The following is a 22,493-nucleotide window of genomic DNA, read 5'->3' on the forward strand; positions in this document are numbered from 1 at the left end:
TTTGAGAATTGTCTTTGCCCTTCTGGTGCTCTAGACAATAGCTGAATGATAGGCTTTATGGCCATCAACTCAACCGAGGAAACTTGCCCAAAGATTTATGGCTTACTGCTCACCCCCACCAAAATATCTGTTCTAAATGTCTTCCAAATTCCACTCTCTCCTGACTTCTAGACTGCCTGCCGATTTTTTCCAAAAGAGGCAGAAAGAAGAGATTCTGAGGATTTTCTTCCTGAAGGTTATCACTTCTGATCATATATGTGAAGGCTGACCTGAGGTACCCTGGTATCCAACCTCCACACACTGAACACCTTCAGTGGCATCACTAGAAAAGACCAGAGAAGAAAACCCAGGTCACTAGCAAGAAAATGTGAAGAAAGGTGTTTTAAAGTTTAGAATTGTAAAAGGTCACTCAAAGAAGCCTTCACAAAAACTGAGCCATCAAGCTTCCCAGACAGGGAGTCAGATCTGATCATAACACGAGGAAGAGAAGGCTCTGAACGCTTCTTTCCCTTCAAGCTGGATGCCCAGCAGACTTGTCCCAAATCCAACTAAATGCACCTGTTTAAGTGCCTCCAACAGTCCCCCTGCCATACCAAGACTTGATTACCTCTGCCGCCTCCGTAAGGCTCTAAGGCATTTATCAGATTACCACTTGAGGTCACATATCCTACTGTCATGTTTTGTGGTTGCCTATTTATGCGCCTACTCACCCCAGAGAAATTAGAAGCTTGGAGCCGAGAAGGAAAAACTGTGTTCTGCATGCGGCAGGTGCCCAGTGCAAATTTGTAGAGCACATGCTGAATGAAATTGCTTTACTTGTAACGGTGGCCCCAGTTCTAGCCCACAGATCCTAGGAGTCCAAAGGGTGTAGAAAGAGAATTATGTGGAATTATGTGCAGCCAGCTGACAGCTGGGCTGCTATTTATCTGCTCTTTTCCGAAGTCTCCATTGGTCATTCCGTCCCACAGAAGCCAGAAATACCTGCATATCAGAGAATCAAATGTAAGGTTTTGTCCGATAATATTTAAACCCCAAAGGCAGTGTGAGACATAATTTCTACTCTGGCAAAGAATGCATATTTTAAGGGATCGATCCATAAACTTTGCAAGAAAAAATACACAGACTAAGATGCCTTTTAAAACGGAGGATTCAGAATTGATGTGATTATAATTGATATGAAATGTTGATTGGAATATTTATTATTCCTAAGATCTCTGCTACATTTCAGAGATGGCACAAATTCAAACGTGTGGACACACTCATTCAGGGCTCCATCCCGGGTGAGAGGACATGGGGGAGTGGCTCCTAGTCCTGAGTCATCATTCATGTTTCTTCCCCTGCAAATGAGGTTTCATCCACCCTGGACTTTAATATACCCAAGTGTGTCTGTCTCAGCAGGTGGAGACTGTTTCTCCCCGTGAGGCATGCCTTGTTAGCCACACACTGACTTCTAGATGTTCAAAGAACGGATGAAGATTTCGCCTGGAGCTGATGTTTTCTCTTAGGCTACTGCTTTCTCACACACACACTCACTGTTCCTCAAATTGTAGAGACCAATATAAGATTGTTAGCCTTTTCAATTGCCACATAAGAACTTTTAAAAACCACTATTTCTATCAACATCATTCCTTAATCCAAAAAGGATAAAGACAGCCTTTATATTGAATAAATTGACAACATTTTTCTTGTCCTTCTAATTCTACTCTATCCCTCTGATCTATAGTTGGTTATCATGTCCCCAAGCATGAGCATTCTAACAATGAAAATGTCTCTCCTGGAATGTTGCTAGATGGGTTCTAAATATTTAAAAACCTGGTTGTCTTTTCTTATGGATTTTAGGGTTTTATGTCCTAGGAGTCATAAAATTTAAGGATAGAATATGCAAAAGGGATCAGAAAATAGTAATAAAAATCATCAGAAGTCAAAGGTTTCCCTGGAATTTTTCATTGGTAGGCACAATGCTAATCACCAATGCAAATTCTCGTGACCAAATCAAAAATATGTTCTTTCTTCTCTGTTCCAGGTACATGGCCATCATCCATCCCCTCCAGCCCCGGCTGTCAGCCACGGCCACCAAGGTGGTCATCTGTGTCATCTGGGTCCTGGCTCTCCTACTGGCCTTCCCCCAGGGCTACTACTCAACCACAGAGACCATGCCCAACAGAGTGGTGTGTATGATTGAATGGCCAGAGCATCCCGACAAGATTTACGAGAAAGTGTGAGTAGGGATGACTCCCCAGTGGTGCCTCCTTTGTCTTTTCTTGTTTCTTCTTTCTTTCCATGCTCTTTTGTTGGTTGGGATTTAGTGTCTTTCTACAAGCATTTCTTCATAACCACTCTGATATCAGGTTGATGCATCCATCATTATCAAGGGACTTTTATCTCCCAAATACTACTCTGGACTTCAAATGAAAATTAGAAAAATGTAGGACCTGGCTCCTGTTATAGCCTACCATCCAGGTGTTCCTTCCATCTCCTCCGTGGGTTACCAGTGACTGGCCCACCAGTGTCTACATTGCTTTGCCTGGGAGCTCTTTCCTCACCTACAGAACGCCGCTCTGCCCTCTTGCTCAGCATGCCAGAGGTGGGGGAATTATCCCCTGCTCCCAGCAGCTCTCAACAACAGATAGGAACTGGTGTATGAGCACCCCAGCTCCCTCAGCCCACAGGTGGGATGTCTCTGAGGTGTGTGTTTTACATTGTATCCAAGGTTTTGTCTTGGGGTGAAGCTCCCCAGTCACCCCAGCGGCAGCTGGCTCAATGACAGACCCTTCCTTGTATCACTGCCCTACTCCCTACTGGTGTTTCTTTCTCCTTCTAAGTCACTTGCACTTGAATCCTTATCTCAGGATGTGCCTCTGGGGAAAACCAAGCCACAGCACCTATCATCCAGGGTTTTCTAGGTGGAGAAATAAGATGCACATTCAAAATGCATGGGAAGGCAAAGCCAGTACAATGAGACCTTATGAATTACAAGTTTCCCTACAAAGCAGGCCTGCTTATCTTCGGGGCCCTGACTGATCTCATTTAAGGGTTTTCAAAGAAATCCTGGCAATTTTCTCCAAGACTTCTCCTAGAGGCAACACTGAAATGGCTTATTCTTTGTTTTGTTCTGCTCAGGTAAGTGGCAATGTGACATTTATATTACCATCAGTTTTCTGGGCTCAGAGCACATTGATAATGTGGGTCCTTTTGAAAGTTCTCTATAATCCTCCTATCTCGGGTTTATTATGTGAATCATAAAAGAACACTGGTGTTAATAATCAGGTGATCTATGTTTTAATAACAAGATTGCCATTACTAGTTATGTGACTCTGGGCAAGGATCACAGTCCCCCCTCATTGTTAAAATTGAAAGCAACAAAGCACTGCTTCCCATAAACAACTGCTATGAAGCACAAACGAGATAATGTATCCTCTCCTTGTAAGCTATTAAATGCCATAGGAAAGGTAAGACATTGTTATCGAACAAAATTCATCAGATAGCGGTAGAATCATTACAGGCCTTTAAACTCACTAGATGGTAACACAAAACACTACCTGTTGACCCCCAAGATCCGAGTGTCTTAAAGCCTGCTGCAGAGAGTTATGAGGCTGTACCTGTTCCATGGAGCATGGAAGTGGGGCTTGCCAGCAAGCAATACATAAAGCCCAGACTTTGCCTTCCAGACACAGGCAGTGGGATTTAATCCATCAAGCAGTGGGGGGATTAATGCTCAGCCTAGAAGGAAACATTGAAAATTATTCTTCCAAATGAAACTACAAGCCTGAGTGGGGTCTCAGCAGGAGAAAGAACATAGCTTCACAAGCTGTACAGGTCCCCTGAACATGTTCCAGCCAGAAGGTTCCCTCAAAAGGGAAAAATGAAAGCCCTGTGAATTAAAGCCCATTCTATAAACTGCTTAGAAACCGCCTTTGATTGTATGGACTGTAGCTCAGCTCTTGGCTTTCATGATCTTTTCCAAGTCTGGTTACCTTCCTACAGTTTTGTTTCAAAATACAGTTCGTTTATCTTCCAACAAATTCTAAGTTTAACATGGAAACAAAGGTATTTCCACAGATCTCTGGAGTCTTGCCCAAGAAATAGTAGTTTTTAAAGTTTTACTCTTGAACATTTTGCTGTCTTATGCTTATTAAAGAAAGCCCTTTGAGACTCAATACAGCATGTGCCGGATTGTCTTATTTCCTTGCAATGAGAATTTAGGGTAGCTGTACTGGATGCATGGTTAGGTTTGCCATCATTGTTTATTTCATGATTTTTTAAACTTCTTCTTTTATGTGTTTATTTTTTTAATTTTATTATTTCTATTAAGTTTTTAATTTTAATTCCAGTATAGTTAATATACAGTGTTATATTAGTTTCAGATGTATAATGTAGTGATTCCACAAGTCTATATATTACTCAGTGCTCACCATGCTAAGGGTTCACCTATGTCACCCATCTCCCCATCCCCTCCCCTCTGGTCACCATCAGTTTCTTCGCTATAGTTAAGAGTCTCTTTCTTGGTTTGTCTCTCCCTCTCTTTTTCCCTTTGCTCATTTGTTTTGTTTCTCAATTCCACATATGAGTGAAGATGAATGGATAAAGAAGATATGAGACACACACACATACATATACACACACACTGGAATATTGTTTGGCCATAAAAAAAGAAGGAAATATTGCCATTTGCAACGAAATGGGTGGAGCTGAAGAGTAAAATACTAGGTGAAATAAGTCAATCAGAAAAAGACAATACCATACGTTTATTTTTTTATTTTAACCTTAAAAAATGAGTCTGGAGAAGAGCATCAGATTTTATCTACTCAGGCTGTGTAAAATGCTCATGGATACAGTGGTAAGTTAAAAGAACCCATATTTGTCATCCACATATGTGCTGTGAAGCAAACGTAGGTCAAGTGCATAGTAAGCTTTATGTAAGTCTATTTCCTTTTTGTCAATATCTTTCATAATGTATTATGATATACTTTTAGAGAATTTAAGTTTTACTAGCTGTAACCTAAGTACTTCATTATATTGTCTTCTGCTAGAACTGATTGCCATTTCCACAGCACACAATAATCCCAAATTTGAAACCAGAAGGAAACTTTGTTTAAGGCAGTATAATAATTAGGTTAGGAACGTGGGTTCTGGAGTTAAATGAGGGATCAACTCCCAGCCACATCACTCTCTAGTTGAGTCATCATGGTCAAGTTATTTAAGCCTCTAAGCTGAACGGAACATTCCACAGAGAGGTATTAAGAGAAGCAAATAAGGCACATGCTTAGCCCAGTGCCAGGCACATGGGAAGAGTTTGGTGAGTGTTAACTACTGTCATCAGTATCAGTCATTGATCCGGATGCATGGGTAGATGACTGGCAGCAGACAGTGTGGTGGGCAGATGCTTAGGCCCAGTTTGCCTGATGAATAATTTGTGCCAGCTAATTACATAAAAAGGTTTTGTGAAAAGTCTTAGATTGCTGCATTTGCCTTCTGGCTGCATGGTGAACCTCCAGACCTGATCATTAATCATTCAGACTCTTTATTAATACATGGATTAAATTAAGCACTATTAAAGAAAGACAATCCAATAAAAGAACAGGCAAAAGTTTTGAACATGCACTTCACAAAAGGAAATGTCCAAATGACCAATTAATATGTGAGGAGGCACAAAACTTCATTCGTCACCAGTGAAATACAAATTAAAACCATAATGACATCTTACTGCACACCCATTAGACTAGCAAATGTTAAGAAGTCTGACTCAACTAAGCATTTAGAACTTTTGGTAAAATTAGGAAACAATGAGAACCTTTGTAGACTGCTAGAAGAAGTATACATCGATAAAACTATATTGGAAAACATTTTGTAGTATCCAGAAAAGCAGAAGCTGTCCATACACTATAACCCCACAGTTTCGCTCAGGGGTAATTGCCCTAGAAAAATGCATGCATGTGTGCACCCAAATACAGCTAGCATGTGGTTCATATCAGCATTGTTCTTAATGCCCCAAACTGGAGATATTCCAAATGTCCATCATCAGTAGGATGGGTATAAAATTGTGGCACAAGCATGTAAGAGAATACTATATAATTAATACAATGAACAAAATGTAGCTCCATGAAACATGGATGGCTCTTACAAAGTTTTAAAACAAAATGAACAAAATGAAAGTACATCTTCAAGAGCACATCAAGAGGTGGTAAAACTATAAAAGCAAACAAAGCAGTAGTCACCATGAAAGTGAAGACATGATTCTCTCTCATGGGAGGGAAAGGGGTATGATCAAGAAGAAACACTTAGAGGTGCTTCTGAGGGGCTGACACTATTATATTTCTTGATCTCTGTTGTAGTAGCATGACTGTTGGCTTAAAAATCATTCATAATACCGGATAATTTTGTTCATCCACTTTTTCTGAAATGTATGCTTCATATTTTTTAATTGTAAATTAAATGGTATTCAAATGATTTTGCTTTTACAAGCTCTCAAGAAACTGCTCTCATTGGGAGCAAAAGTTCCCCAAAAGTTCCTTCCTAAGAAATTACCTTTTGAGGTGTGGAGCTTTGCCTAGAATGATATTATTCACAAGTTTTTACCTTTGAATAAGCCAAAGTATGGATGGACCCCACTTCATTCTCATGCTTACTTGACCCTGTGAATTTTGCCTTGCTGACTTCTATACTTCAGCCTACCTGGAATTTTCCCAACTGGTCTAAGAGCGTATGGGACAAATGCTGTCCTTGGAAGGAGTGGCAAACATTAAGGAGAGCATAAGGCCCAGACAGTCTCCACATCTCCCCTCCCCTCTTGCTGCTATTCATAAGCACCCACCTCTGGGCTATAAAATGTTACCGACAGACTTGGTCACTTTCCTGGAAAATCATTTAAAACTTTATTTTGCATTTTTTAAAATGAGTAAATTATGGAGTCTATGGAAAATTCCTCTAATTTCTTTAATCATCTGTATGCCCATCATTCATGAAAGGCTCTAACATTTAGATGAATATTCTTCCAGTCTCTTATTCTCTCTCTAGGTAAATACTGTTCTTAGTTTCTTTTGAAGTGTCTTACACAGATACAGGTCAACACAAATATAAGTTGTTTCCCTCTCTGTAAAATAAAATGTAGCTTTTTATGCACATCATTCTGTATCCTATTTTTAAAATTTGATATATCTTAGCGATATTTCCATATTAATTCATGAAGAGCTTTTCTATTCTTTTTCTCAGCTACACAGTACTCCAGGCTACAAATGTACAATGTTATTTAACCAATCACACTTTGGGTGGACTTTGGATTATCTTCAGCCTTTTGCTATTACAGAGTGCAGCCATGGATAGCCTTCACATATATCATGCAAGGCTATCTATAGCAAAAAAATTCCAAAAATGGAATTGCTGAGTCAAAGATATATAACATTTTAATTTTGGTATTTGCCTTCCATATGGGATGGTACTAATTTACATTCTCACTAGCAGTGTATGAGAGTCCCTGTTTTTCTACAGCTTTCCCAACAGAGTTCTATATTATCAGGCTTTTAGATTTTTGCCCATTATAGTTAAAATTGGCATTTCTCTTTTTACGAGTAGGATTGAATATCTTTTCATAATAGGAGTAATTGGTATATACATCTTTTTATCTGCTTATTTACCATATTATAAATGATTTCCTGTATCATTAAACTTGTTTCTACAACCTGCTGTGAATATATACATATACACATATGTTTATGTATTCATAATTAATAATTTTGGGGGCACTTGGTTGGCGCGGTTGGTTGAGTTTCCAACTCTAGAGTTCTCTCAAGTCATGGTGTCGGGGTCGTGTAGATCCAGTCCCGTGTCAGGCTCCGCACTCAGTGGGAAGTCTTCTTGAGATTCTTTCCCTCTCCCTCTGCTCTTACACTCTCTCTCTCAAATAAATAAATAGATCTTTAGAAAAATTAATGACAATTTTGTTAACTAATCTGCTCTTTGAAAATTGATTACTCCAGTGGGTTCTTTCAGCTGACCTAAGATAAAATTCCAAGCTTTAAAAGAAGCTGCTTCTAGCTATATCCTTAGATCCCTGTGGGGACTGCTTCAGTGCCTTCTGCCATCCCCTGCTTATGTTTACGGTGCACGGTTATAGAAAATATCCTAATGTTGTAACATTCATGAACGTGAAGATGTGGGCTCGTTATTAATGCAGTAATATCATCATCCATAATTGAGTGTTTGCCACAATTTGCAAGCTGGTGAACTGTGACACTGCTCAGGAAGTCCTATGAAGGGGGAGTGCATTGACTGGTTTCATGGGTGACCAAAAGTGACTCCTCCTGGTGGAGAAAAATACATATGAGAGGATGAGGAAAGTAAAAAAGAAACATTTGGCTTTGAAAAATACATCAACCTCCCTGTTCTACTAAAATGAGGAGGAATGTGCCATAGCTTTCAAAGTTATTCAGAGCCAAGCCCACTCTGGAGGATGCTGTACAGGCTGTCAAGTTGCAGTGGTCCCAGAGGGTTCCAGGGCAATGCCCCTGAGGACAAGGAAGATGAAGGAGCCAACATTTCTTCATCAGAGGGCCCATCACCAAGGCCAAGAAAAAGTCTGTAATGAGGATGAAAAATGAGAAAGACATCCAAATGAATGAGATTTAGACAGTGGAGGAATTTCAGTTTTCCTGAATCATTTATTAATATTGGTTATATATCATTTTCTATTAATTAAACTTCTATGTACCTAACTTCGCAGTAGAGCTGTAGCAAGAAGTAAGACATACCTATTCTGAATTCCAAATACTACCAATTTTTCTGGGAAAGGAGTCTATGCCAGAAAACAGCATCATTCGTGACTTTAATTACCTGGAAATTTTGTGGATGTGAATATGAATGTGTATATATGTGTATCTAATATAATTCTCTGTAAGTACCAGTTGTAAGAAAGACTATAAAAATATGTGTTGTTATTTTTTGCAGCATTTTGTCTTTTATATTTTACAGCCCATCATCAGAAATTAGCTGAAATTTTATATTTATACATATCTTTTCATTAATATTAATGAAAATTGAAAATCAGCTAATTGACAGAGTATGAGGGGAAAGGGAATATCAGAAAATGTACCTGGAGCATTATTTCTCAAATTTTCCCCCTTCTTGATTATTTCACAAATAAACAAAAGAAAAGAAATGTGGATCCTTGGCCAAGGGGGTGTCAGCATATTTGTGTTTCCAGGACTGATGGTTTATGCTAGCTGTTATGATTAATCTCCTCCTCTGACACTGCTACATTTATAGATACAGCCCAGGGCCCCCGGTATTGTCTCGGCTATTGATGAAAACCAGTTAAGCCAAGAATGAAAAGTACATTGACACTTCAGGGAAAGATGATTGCATAAAAACAATCCCTTAACCTTAACTCCCAGAAAGAAATTAGAGTGAGCAAAGTAAAAAAGGAGAAGGAGGAAACTTTAAAAAAAAAAAAAAAGCCTACATTAATACAGAAACTAAGAAGGTTGCCATACAAATGCCAGAAATTTCACTCCATTTCCGGTAGATACTGTGCAGATAGAGCCAAAGAAGAGGCAGCCACCACCAAGGACTGTCATAGACAAGACATAAAATAGCAGCCCCTAATTCTGAGGGGAAAGTGTAAGCCTGAGAAAGATGGGATCCCCTAGTTTGAGGTTCTTTTGGGCTGCCATAATCAGCTTCCAGAGGTAGCTGCTCTTAGACTGGGCACAAGGTGCACCCAGGCCACAGAGCGTAATTGACAGTAAGATAAAAATGATGATTTCCTACAAAATTGTGAATATCAAATTGACACAGCTTGAGGGGAGAGGAATGAAAATACTGTTCAAGAACTCCATTTATGAAAGGCACTGGGACCAAAATTTGTGCAGAGAAATTCTTTCAAATACCCTATAAGCTCTTCAAGAGTTCAAAACCATATGGAGTACTTGCTAAGTTATTATACACCCTTGGCACAATATAATTGTAAAAAACTAACAGAACCCAGAACTCCAAAAACAAACCTTCAGGCCAATTCCATTTACAAACATATATGTACACATCCTAATTAAAAGCCACCAAAAAAATCAAAATGATTTTAAAATAGCAATGGTTTGTTTTTGAGCATGACTTTTTCCAGCAAATAAGGTTAGTAAATTATCAGGAAATCTGTTATATTTCATTTAATTAATTGGTCAAAGGAAAACATCATATATTTGTTTCAATAAATGTCAAAATAAATTTGTTAAAATATAATATCTATTAAAGAAAAAAGTAGCTTATATCAGCAATAATCCTTGAGAAAATAAACGTATAACAGATCTCCTTGACAGCAGAAACAAAATTAAAACACTTTGAATATTTAAGAAATAAGAGTTATATGAAGAAAATTAAAGCATTATGCTATTTTAGACTTTACTGAATAGCATAAGAGAATATTTGAGAAATACATTTCACTTGATTCAAACTCTGGGAATTTATCTAAGGTTCATATAGGAAACAGTCTCCTTTCTATCTCTTTTTTTCCTATTTGTACACCAGTATTCATAACAGCATTATTCACGGTAGTCAAAAGGTGGAAACACCCTTCTATCTTTCTATAATTGCTATCAGTTCTCCACAAACTTGCCACAAGCATGTTTAGGTAACTGATAAAGCAAGTCATTTAAAAAGAATAAATGGATAAAAATCGTTCAAGAAAATATTGAACAAGAAGAATTAATTTTGGTATCAGCAAAATAATGAAAAACAATGATAAGAAGTGACTCGCTCTTCCAGATATGAAAATATCATTTCTGGGGATAGAATTAATCAGTAAAAAAACAGAACAGAAATCATACACCTGTACACACACACAGAAACCCAAGACTATAAATGTTGTGTTTAGTATATGCTACAGATGGCATGTCTAATCTGTAAGGATTATTCTGTAAACTTGGAGGGAAACCTGATCAACCAAAATTTTGTAGAATTCTCTAACTCAAATGATTTTATATATGCATAAGCCACCACTGCCTGCAGCTTGGAGAGTCACAATATATATTAACACACTGAAGCCTCTGAGAGGCTTTCCATTCAAAAATGTTCTAAATTTATTTTCATAGGAAATATATTCATGTGGTTTAAAAAAACAGTGTAAAAGGGTAATCAGGAAAATATTTCTCCCTCTAGCCACTGTTCTTACTTTCTGGTGAGCTTGTTAAAGTTTCCTTTATGCTTATCTTAAAAAGTTTGTGTATGTGATCTTACTGTTCTCTTTCTTACACAAAATAGGTAATACACCCTGTTCTTGTTTTTCCATTAACAACTTATCTCAGATGTCCTTTCTCACCATATGGAGCAAGCATTCTCATTTTTTTTTACAGATGCATAGTATTCCTCTTTATGGAAAAACATCATTTATTTATCTGGTATGATTTCAATGTATATTTGAACTGTTCCTACTGTTTAGCTACTTCAAATTATATTGCAATGAATAGGCTCCCCCCCCCGATTAAGTATTATAGTAAAGAAACCCGACAGTTTTGCTTAAACCTTATGTTTCCCAAGTTGATCATAAAATCCTTCTTTTGATTAATCCCATCAACATCCCACAGAACTTTTGTCCATAAAACATATTCTGGGGAAACTCTGGGCTAATTGTAAAGCTGTATTCCTTCCTCACAACTTAAGACCAATATAAATTCCATGTAAGTTGAGATGGAAAAGAGACTTTCCCAACACCAAAGGCAAATCCACAATGGAAGAGATTTCTGGTTTGAATACAGATATAAAGATATAGATATATTTCTTAAATTCTGTATATCAAAGAAAGCCCATGAAAATACAGTGTATGAGACAAACCACCAGTATCATTAACATAGAGAAGCTCTTACTAATCAATAAGAATAAAGGGTATTTTTAAATCAAAACACTAACAGTGCATAAAAGAATATGAAAAACTGTATTCTGGTAAGAGATACAATGATCTCTTTATTTGATTGGCCCACACTAAACTTAATGAAAATGCTAAGTATTAACAAGGTTATAGGGAAGATGAGCACTGTCTTCAGGAAGACAGTTTGACAATATCAATCAAGATTCTTAAGTATACACTTGATTGTTTCTTAAATTCCACATATGAGTGAAATCCTATGGTATTTTTCTGTCTCTGACTTATTTCACTTAGCATTATACCCTCTAACTCCATCCATGTTGTTACAAATGGCAAGATTTCATTCTTTTTTAGTTGAATAACCTTCATTATGTATATATCTATATATATTTGTATATATGACATCTTCTTTCATCAATGGATGGACACTTGGGAGCAAAGGGAGAGAGAGAAAGAGAAACCAAGAAACAGATTCTTAACTATAGAGAACAAACTGATGGTTACCAGAGGGGCAGGGGTGGGGGGGTGGGTTTATTTGGTGATGGGGATCAGGGAGTGCACCTGTTGTGATGAGCACCAGATGATGTATGGAATTGTGGAATCACCATATTGTACACCTGCAACTAATGTAACACTGTATGTTAACTAACTGGAATTAAAATTAAAACTTTAGAAAATTAAATATACACTTGATTTGGAACAGCACTTATGCTCTTAGAAGGTCAAGAGGACAAGAATGGATATGCAAGATATTGATATCAGCATGATTTATAAGTTTGTAAAATTAGAAGCAAATGCCCAATCACAGATGACTGAATAAATCATTAATAGATCATCCACACAAAGAAAAACTATGCAGCCATTAAAAATAACATTGTATAAGCATATTAATTAACATGAAAATATATTCATTATCTTCTGATCAGTAAATAAAATGGGTTTCAAAGTAATATGTATAGTGTAGTACCATTTCTGTGATTTTTTGTTAAATTTTTTATTTTTGCTTATCTGAAATTTAAATTTCTTCAAACTAAATACAAATTATTACCTGCACTGCATTTTAAAATTCAGGAATGGAATTTTTAAGGCATCCACTTCTAGAATAAAAATATTATCACTGGATAAAATCACTAGGGTAACTATAAATGAAAAAAAAAGAATATTTTAGCACCTGAAAAATGGTTTGGCTAATTATATAGTTATTAGACCAGAATCATTTTCTTCTAAATTCTTTAGACATTGTTCTGTGGTCTTCTGGCATATAGTTTTACAAAGAAATCTGATGCCATCTGATTTTTTTCCATTTTAGATAATTTGTATTTTCTACCTCCATACATTTAAGGTTTTTCTTTGTTTATGTAAAAAAAAACAGAAAAATATGTATATATAGAGGTTTGTATTGTATTTACCTATCATTGCTGAGAGCTTCCAATCTCATGTTCAGGGACATTTTCTTTATTAAAATTTCTTTAATTACCTACTCTCTGCTCTGCTCTCCTTTTCAGAATGAATGTTATGTATAAATTGCTAGCAGTCTTTATGTCCCTTACTATTTTACTAATCTTGGTCATTTCTTTCATCTTTTTTTTCTGATGAATTCTCAAGCATTTCCGATAAAACTGTGAGATCAAGAGATTATCTGCTCTTCACTGCTTCTGTTGCATTTTTTAATTTTTTTAAATTTAATTTAATTTTATTATGTTAGTCACCATACAGTACATCATTAGTTTTTGATGTAGTGTTCCATGATTCATTGTTTTCATATAACACCCAGTGCTCCATGCAGTACATGCCCTCCTTAATACCCATCACTGGACTAACCCATCCCCCACCCCATCCCTTCTAAAACTCTCTATTTGTTTCTCGGAATCCATAGTCTCTCATGGTTCGTCTCCCCCTCCGATTTTCCCCCACTTCATTTTTCCCTTCTCCTGATGTCCTCCATGCTATTCCTTATGTTCAACAAATAAGTAAAATCATATGATAATTGGCTTTGTCTACTTGACTTATTTCATTTAGCATAATCTCCTCCAGTCCCATCCATGTTGTTGTAAAAGTTGGGTATTCATCCTTTCTAATGGCTGAGTAATATTCCATTGTATATATGGACCACATCTTCTTTATCCATTCATCTGTTGAAGGGCATCTCTGCTCTTTCCACAGTTTGGCTATTGCGGACATTGCTGCTATGAACATTGGGGTGCATATGGTCCTTCTTTTCACTACATCTGTGTCTTTGGGATAAATACCCAGTAGTGCAATTGCTGGGTCATACGGTAGCTCTATTTTTAATTTTCTGAGGCACCTCAACACTGTTTTCCAAAGTGGCTGTACCAACTTGCATTCCCACCAACAGTGTAAGAGGGTTCCCCTTTCTCTACAACATCTCCAACATTTGTTGTTTCTTGCCTTGTCAATTTTCGCCATTCTAACTGGTGTAAGGTGGTATCTCATTGTGGTTTTGATTTGAATTTCCCTGATGGCTAATGATGATGAACATTTTTTCATGTGCCTATTAGCCATTTGTATGTCTTCTTCGGAGAAGTGACTGTTCATGTCTTCTGCCCATTTTCTGACTTGATTATTTGTTTTTAGGGTGTTGAGTTTGAGAAGTTCTTTATAGATCTTGGATACCAGCCCTTTATCTGTAGTGTCATTTGCAAATATCTTCTCCCATTCAGTGGGTTGCCTCTTTGTTTTGTTGACTGTTTCCTTTGCTGTGCAGAAACTTTTGGTCTTGATGAAGTCCCAAAAGTTCATTTTTGCTTCTGTTTCACTAGCTTTTGGAGATGTATCTTGAAAGAAGTTGCTGTGGCTGATGTCGAAGAGGTTACTGCCTATGTTCTCCTTTAGGATTTTGATGGATTCCTGTCTCACATCGAGGTCTTCCATCCATTTTGAGTTTATCTTTGTATATGGTGTTAGAAAATGGTCACGTTTCATTCTTCTGTATATAGCTGTCCAATTATCCCAGCATCATTTATTGAAGAGACTGTCTTTTTTCCATTGCATATTTTTCCCTGCTTTGTCGAAGATTATTTGACCATAGAGTTGAGGGTCCATATCTGGGCTCTCTATTCTGTTCCATTGGTGTATATGTCTGCTTTTGTGCCAGTACCATGCTGTCTTGGTGATCACTGCTTTGTAATATAGCTTGAAATCAGGCAACGTGATGCCCCCAGCTTTGTTTTTCTTTTTCAACATTTCCTTGGCGATTCAGGGTCTTTTCTGATTCCATACAAATTTTAGGATTATTTGTTCCAGCACTTTGAAAAATGTCATTGGAATTTTGATCGGGATGGCACTGAAGGTATAGATTGCTCTGGGTAGCATAGACATTTTAACAATGTTTATTCTTCCGATCCATGAGCGTGGAATGTTTTTCCATCTTTTTGTGTCTTCTTCAATTTCTTTCATGAGTGTTCTGTAGTTCCTAGAGTATAGACCCTTTACCTCTTTGATTAGGTTTATTCCAAGGTATCTTATGGTTTTTGGTGCTGTTGTAAACGAAATCGATCTCTAATTTCTCTTTCTACAGTTGCATTGTTAGTGTATAAGAAAGCAACTGATTTCTGTGCATTGATTTTGTATTCTGCCACCTTACTGAATTGCTGTATGAGTTCTAGGAATTAGGGGGTGGAGTCTTTTGGATTTTCCACATAAAGTATCATGTCATCTGCAAAGAGAGAGAGTTTGACTTCTTCTTTGCCAATTTGAATACCTTTTATTTCTTTTTGTTGTCTGATTGTTGTTGCTAGGACTTCTAGTACCGTGTTGAACAATAGTGGCGAGAGTTGGCATCCTTGACGTGTTCCTGATCTTAAGGGAAAGGTTCTCATCTTTTCCCCATTGAGGATGATATTCACTGTGGGTTTTTCATAGATGGATTTTATGAACTTGAGGAATGTTCCCCCTATCCCTATACTCTGAAGAGTTTTAATCAGGAAAGAATGATGTATTTTGTCAAATGCTTTTTCTGCATCAATTGAGAGGACCATATGGGTCTTTTCTCTGCTCATATTAATGTAGTCTATCACATTGATTGATTTGTGAATGTTGAACCACCCTTGCAACCTGGGGATAAATCCCATTTGGTCATGGTGGATGATCTTTTTAATGTATTTTTGGATCCTGTTAACTAGGATTTTGTTGAGGATTTTGGAATCCATATTCATCAGGGATATCAGTCTGAAATTCTCCTTTTTGACGGGGTCTTTTCCTGGTTTGGGGAATAAGGTAATGCTGGCCTCATAGAATGAGTCTGGAAGCTTTCCTTCTGTTCCTATTTTTTGAAACAGCTTCAGGAGAATAGGTATTATTTCTTCTTTGAATGTTGGTAGAATTCCCCAGGGAACCCATCAGGCCCTGGACTCTTGTTTTTTGGGAGGTTTTTGATCACTGCTTCAATTTCATTACTGGTTATTGGCCTATTCAGGTTGTCTGTCTCTTCCCGTTTCAGTCTTGGTAGTTTATAGGTTTCCAGGAAGGCACCCATTTCTTCCAGGTTGCTTAATTTATTGGCATATAGTTGTTGATAATAATTTCTAATAATTGTTTCTATTTCCTTTGTGTTAGTCGTGATCTCTGCCCTTTCATTCATAATTGTATTAATTTGGGTACTTTCTCTTTTCTTTTGGATAAGTCTGACCTCTGGTTTATTGATCTTACTAATTCTTTCAAAAAACCAGCTTCTAGTTTCGTTGATCTGATCTACTGTGTTTCTGATTTCTAATTCATTGATCTCTGCTCTAATCTTAATTATTTCTCTTCTAATGCATGGCTTAGGCATCGTTTGTTGCTTTTTCTCTAGTTCTTTAAGGTATAAAGTTAGTTGGTGAATTCAGGATTTTTCTATTTGTTTGAGTGAGGCTTGGATGGTATGTATTTCCTCCTTAGACTGCCTTTGCAGTATCCCATAGGTTTTGGACCAATGTGTTTTTCTTATTGGTTTCCATGAATTGTTTCAGTTCTTCTTTGATTTCCTAGTTGACCCAAACCCTCTTGAGCAGAGTGGTCTGTAGCTTCCAAGTGTTTGAATTCCTGCCAAATTTTTTCTTGTGATTGAGTTCCAGTTTTAGAGCATTATGGTCTGAGAATATGCGGGGAATGATCTCGAATCTTTTGGTATTGGTTGAGACCTGATTTGTGACCCAGTATGTGGTCTATTCTGGAGAAAGTTCCATGTGCGTTCAAGAAGGATGAGTATTCTGTTGTTTTAGGGTGGAATGTTCTGTATATATCTATGAGGTCCATCTGGTCCAGTGTGTCACTCAAAGCTCTTGTTTCTTTGTCGATTTTCTATTTAGATGATCTGTCTGTTGCTGAGAGTGGAGTATTGAGGTCTCCTACAATTAACATATTATTATCAATATGACTCTTTATTTTGGTTAACAGTTGGCTAATGTAGATGGCTGCTTCCATGTTGGGGGCATAGATATTTACAGTTGTTAGATCTTCTTGTGGGATAGACACTTTAAGAATGATATAGTGTCATTCTGTGTCTCTAACTACAATCTTTAGCTCAAAATCTATTTTTTCTGATATAAGAATTGCTACCCCAACTTTCTTTTGAGGTCCGTTGGCATGGAAGATGGCTCTCCGTCCCTTCACTTTCAGTCTGGATGTATCTTTAGGTTCAAAATGAGTGTCTTGTAGACAGCATATGGATGGGTCCTGTCTTTTTATCCAGTCTGCACCCCTGTGTCGTTTTATAGGAGCATTTAGGCCATTCACATTGAGAGTGATTATTGAAAGATATGAATTTATTGTCACCATGTTGCCTGTGAAGTCCTTGTTTCTATAGATTGTCTCTATAAATTTCTGTTCTATATCACTGTTGGGGTCTTTCTCCTTTTATAGAACCCCCCTTAATATTTCTTGCAGGGCCGCTTAGTGGTCCCATATTCTTTCAGTTTCTGCTGGTCTTGCAAGCTCTGCATTTCTCCATCCATTCTAAATGACAGCCTCACCAGATAAAGTATTCTTGGCTGCATGTTCTTCTCATTTAGTACCCTGAATATGTCCTGCCAGCCCTTTCTGGCTTGCCAGGTCTCTGTGGATAGGTCTGACATTATTCTGATGTTCCTCCCTCTGTTTGTAAGGAATCTCTTCCACCTAACTGCCCTTAAGATGGTTTCCTTGGTTCTAAGATTTGCGAGTTTTACTATTACATGCCGGGGTGTTGACCTGTTTTCCTTGATCTTGGTATGGGTCCTCTCTGCCTCTAGGACACAAATGTTTGTTTCATTCCCCAGATTAGGGAAGTTCTCAGCTACGATTTGCTAAATATATCTTCTAGTCCTCTCTCTCTCTCTCCACCCCCTCAGGGATCCCAATAATTCTGACCTTGGAACATTTTGGTGTCACTTATTTCTCTGATGCTGTTTTCATGGATTTTGAGTTGTTTTTCCCTGGTCTCCTCTTTTTCATTCTTTTTTATCAGTTGGTCTTCTAGATCACTAATTCATTCTTCTGCCTCGCTTACCTAGCTGTTAGATTATCTAGATTAGATTGGATCTCATTGATAACATTTCTGCCAGTTCAGCTTTCACTTCTGCCCTTAGAGACTCTATGTTGCCATTAATCGATTTCTCCATTCTGGCTATTGTTTTCACAACTGCTAGCCTGAATTCCATCTCCGATATCTTGGTTATATCTGCATCCATTTGTAAATCTGTGACATAAGTCATAGTCTCTGAGTCTTCCCTATTTTGGGGGTTCCTCCTCCTAGTCATTCTGTTGAGGGGTGGTTGAGGGAATGTATAGAGTCCAAATTATTGACCACAACCCAAGCAAGATGCACCTGTTTCATAGGAAACTGAGTGTTGTCAGCCTCTTGTTCTCCCAGCCTGTCTTCTGGGGGGAGGGGCCTGCCGCACTGTTATTCAGGCAACCCTGCTTGGGCAGAGTTGCCCTGCCCCCTGTGGGGGGGATGGGCTCAGTAAAAACCGGTTTTGGGGGGTTTTTGTTCCCTGGAGGCTTTCCCTGGTAGGTTTCCGCGCCTCTTCCAGGAGTCAGAGCAGAAGAGATCGTTTCCAACCCTCTGCCTCAGAGCAGGGAGATCACAGTCTGTTCTTCAGTGAGCTCTCCAGGCCACAACTATCTCCGTTTCTGTCTGTGCTGCTATTAACTGCAGCATCTTGGGTTGTGTGCCCCTCAGCAGTGCTCCCAGTCCTCTCCTCCAAGTCGGGGCATGGGGGCACATCTCTGCCCTCTGCTGGCAGTGTTTCTAAAACCGCGAGCCGCCCCCAGTTCACACGTGTGGTCCTGCCGCTCCATGTTTCAGTCCGGGGAGCTGCCCTAAAGTCCTTTCCTCACTGCTACCGGTCTGTGAGTCTGAGCCCCGTCCCCAGAGGCTTTTGTGCTCCTGTGTTATTTCCTTTCCCAGCGCTTATGACAGCTCCTTCCCCTTCCATTTATCTTCCGATATCTGCCTGCAGAATCACAGCTCCCCACTTCATACTTCAAAACCAACCGCCTGCAATATTCTGTTTGTAGAGATCCAGATATATCTTCTTACAGCTCAGGCTGATTTCATGGTATTTCAGAGTGGTCTGGTAGATATCCAGCTCAATTCAAGGGACTGGTTGGAATAGGGTCCCCTACTCCTCCACCATCTTTTTCCACTCCTTAATTTTTTATTTTAATTCCAGGATAGTTAACATATAGTGTTACATTAACTTCAGATGTACAATATAGGGATTCAACAATTCTATACATTACTCAGTGCTCATCATAATAAAAGTACTCTTAATCCCCTTCACCTATTTTGCTCATCCCCTCACCCACCTCCCCTCTGGTAACCATCAGTTTGTTCACTAGAGTTAAAAGTCTGTTTTTTTGGTTTGTCTCCTTTTTTTTTCTTTGTTCATTTGTTTTGTTTCTTAAATTCCACATATGGGTGAAATCATATGGTATTTGTCTTTCTTTGACCAATTTATTTCACTTAGTATTATACTCTCTAGCTCCATCCATGTTGTTGCAAATGACAAAATTTCATTTTGTCATATATATAAATATATAGATATATAGATATAGATAGATATAGATATCACCTTTTTTTTATCCATTCGTCTATAGATGGACACTTGGGCTGCTTCCTTTTACATTCAAAGTAACTCTTGATAGGTGTGTACTTATTGCCATATTGTTACTTTTTTATGGCTTTTTTTTATGGCTGTTTTTGTAGTTCTTCTCTGTTGCTTCTCTGGCTCTCTTCTCTTACTATTAGCTGGCTTTCTTTAGTGATATACTTGGTTTCCTTTCTCTTTATTTTTTGCATATCTGTTACTGATTTTTTATTTGTTGTTGCCATTAGGTTTGTGTATAACATCTTATGCATATACTAGTCTATATTATGTTGATGGTCACTTAAGTTTGAACCTATTCTTACTCCTCCCCCACATTTTAGGTATCTGGTGTCATACTTTATATCCTTTTATTCTGTGAATCCCTTGACTGATTTTTATAGATATACTTAATTTTACTGCTTTTGTACTTCCTACTTTTCTTACTCCTACCTATGGTCTTTCCTTTCCACTCAGAGTCCCCTTTAACATTTCTTGTAAGGCTGGTTTAGTGGTCATGAAATCTTTTAAGTTTTGTTTAGAAAACTCTTTATTTCTCCTTCTATTCCAAATGATAGCCTTGCTGGATAGAGTATTTTGGGTTGCAGGGTTTTTTTCCTTTCAGCACTTTGAGTATATCATGCCACTCCCTTCTGGCCTGAAAGTTTCTGCTGAAAATCAGCAGATAGCCTAATGGGGTTTCCCTTGTATGTAACTCTTTTCTTTTATCTTGATACTTTTAAAATTCTCTCTTTATCATTACTTTTTGTCACTCTAATTACTATGTGTCTTGATGTGGACCTCCTTGGGTTGATTTTGTTGGGGGATCTCTGTGCCTCCTGGATCTGAATTTCTGTTTCCTTCCTCAGATTTGGGAAGTTTTCAACTATTATTTCTTCAAATAAATTTTCTGCCCCCTTTTCTCTCTCTTCTCCTGTGGGATCCCTATAACGTTAATGTTATTATGCTTGATGGTATTGTTGAGTTCCTTAAGTCTGTTTTCATTTTTTATTATTATTTTTTCTTCTCCTGTTCAGCTTGTTTTCCATGACTCTGTCTTCCAGGTTGCTGATCTGTTCTTCTGCTTTCTCTAGTCTATTATTTATTCCAACTAGTGTATTTTTAATTTCAGTTATTGAGTTCATCGTCTCTTATTGGTTCTTTTTTATGTTTTCTATCTCTTTGTTGAGGGCCTCACTGAGGTCCTCCACTCTTTTTTCAAGTCCAGTGAGTATCTTTATGAGCATTACTTCAAATTCTCTATCAGGCATATACTTATCTCCATTTCATTTAGGTCTCTTGCTGTGATTTTGTCCTGTTATTTTCTTTCATTTGGATATATTCCTCTGTCTCCTCATTTTGTATAACTCTCTGTGTCTGTTTCTTTTTTTTTTAAGATTTTATTTATTTATTTGTCAGAGAGATAGCACAAGCGGGGGGTTGGAGAGGGAGAAGTAGCCTCCCCACTGAGCAGAGAGCCCACTGTGGGGCTCGATCCTAGGACCCTGGGATCATGACCTGAGCTGATGGCAGATGCTTAACTGACTGAGCCACCCAGGCACCCCTCTGTGTCTGTTTCTATGTGTTAGGAAAGCCAGCTACATCTTCTGCTCTTGAAAGTAGTGACCTTATGAAGAAGAGGACCTGTAGTGCTCTGCAGTGCAATGTCCTCTGTTCACCTGAACCTGGCATTTCAGGGATGTCTCCTATGTGTGTTGCATATTCCCTACTGTTGTGGCTGAGCTGCTTTTGCCTTCAGTCCAGTCATCTTCAATGGCTCTCTTTGTCTTTTGTGGGTAGGGTTTGGTCCCTGTGTTGTTTGTGGGCCAGTTTGAGGCCACCTTAGGCTTTGAGTCAGACCAGGCATTTGCCAGAGATGAAGTAGCACTGAACTGCAGTGTGCTTTCCCTGTGTTGTGCCCTGAGAAGCTTTCATTTATGGGTGGGAGCTGTAGTCAGACCAGATATCTGCCCCAGCCTGCTGCTAAGGCTGGAGTTGGACTGGTATATATGGTTATCATCCCCTCTCCCTGGGGCAGGAGTCACTTTGGAGTTTGCTAGCCCCTGTCAGGACCACTTGCACACTCCCAGGCTTGTGGCACCATTTTGGATGGGCTCTGGCCAAGGCCATATTGGAGGGGACAGGGCACCCTATTAGCAAGCTAGATGGAGAGTGTTGGCACCGTGCTGGTTCCTGCGGGTGTCTGTGTATCTAGGCTGGGGGTGGGGATGGGCGGAGGGGGAATTGTGCCCGCTAGCTCTTTTGTTCTTGGAGAAGTCTCCCAATGCCCACACTGAGATTAATAAACAAATCTCCCTCCCATATACCCCAGGTGTTTTTCAAACTTCTGCTTCAATACTTGTATCTCCATGGGGCTATTTGTTGTGCTGTCTCTAAGGGTGGGGATTCCATATCCTATCACCCTCCTGGCTCTCCCAGAGCCAAGCCCAGTGATTCTTAAAGTTCCAGATGTTAAGCCTTGCTGATTGTAAGAATTCACAAAATCATGCCCCTCTGGTTTCAACACCAAATGTTATGGTGATTTGTCTTCCCAGTGTGGATCCCCTGTGCCTGGGATGCCT

At 38.5% G+C, this 22,493-nt stretch overlaps 1 protein-coding gene across 2 annotated transcripts in view; it reads left to right on the forward strand.

Annotated features, from left to right (window-relative positions):
• Positions 1 to 22,493, forward strand: part of TACR1 (tachykinin receptor 1) — a 154,226-nt gene that overhangs the window by 77,181 nt on the left and 54,552 nt on the right. For both annotated transcript variants that reach the window (XM_073897484.1, XM_025867639.2), the window contains one exon: positions 2,024 to 2,218. In XM_073897484.1, the coding sequence (XP_073753585.1) occupies positions 2,024 to 2,218 (195 nt within the window). The remainder of the gene's footprint in view (positions 1 to 2,023; positions 2,219 to 22,493) is intronic.

This window comes from Callorhinus ursinus, unplaced genomic scaffold, assembly GCF_003265705.2.
Source record: "Callorhinus ursinus isolate GAN/ISIS: 27379988/994484 unplaced genomic scaffold, GSC_fseal_2.0 scaffold10, whole genome shotgun sequence".
NCBI classification, from domain to species: Eukaryota; Metazoa; Chordata; class Mammalia; order Carnivora; family Otariidae; genus Callorhinus; species Callorhinus ursinus.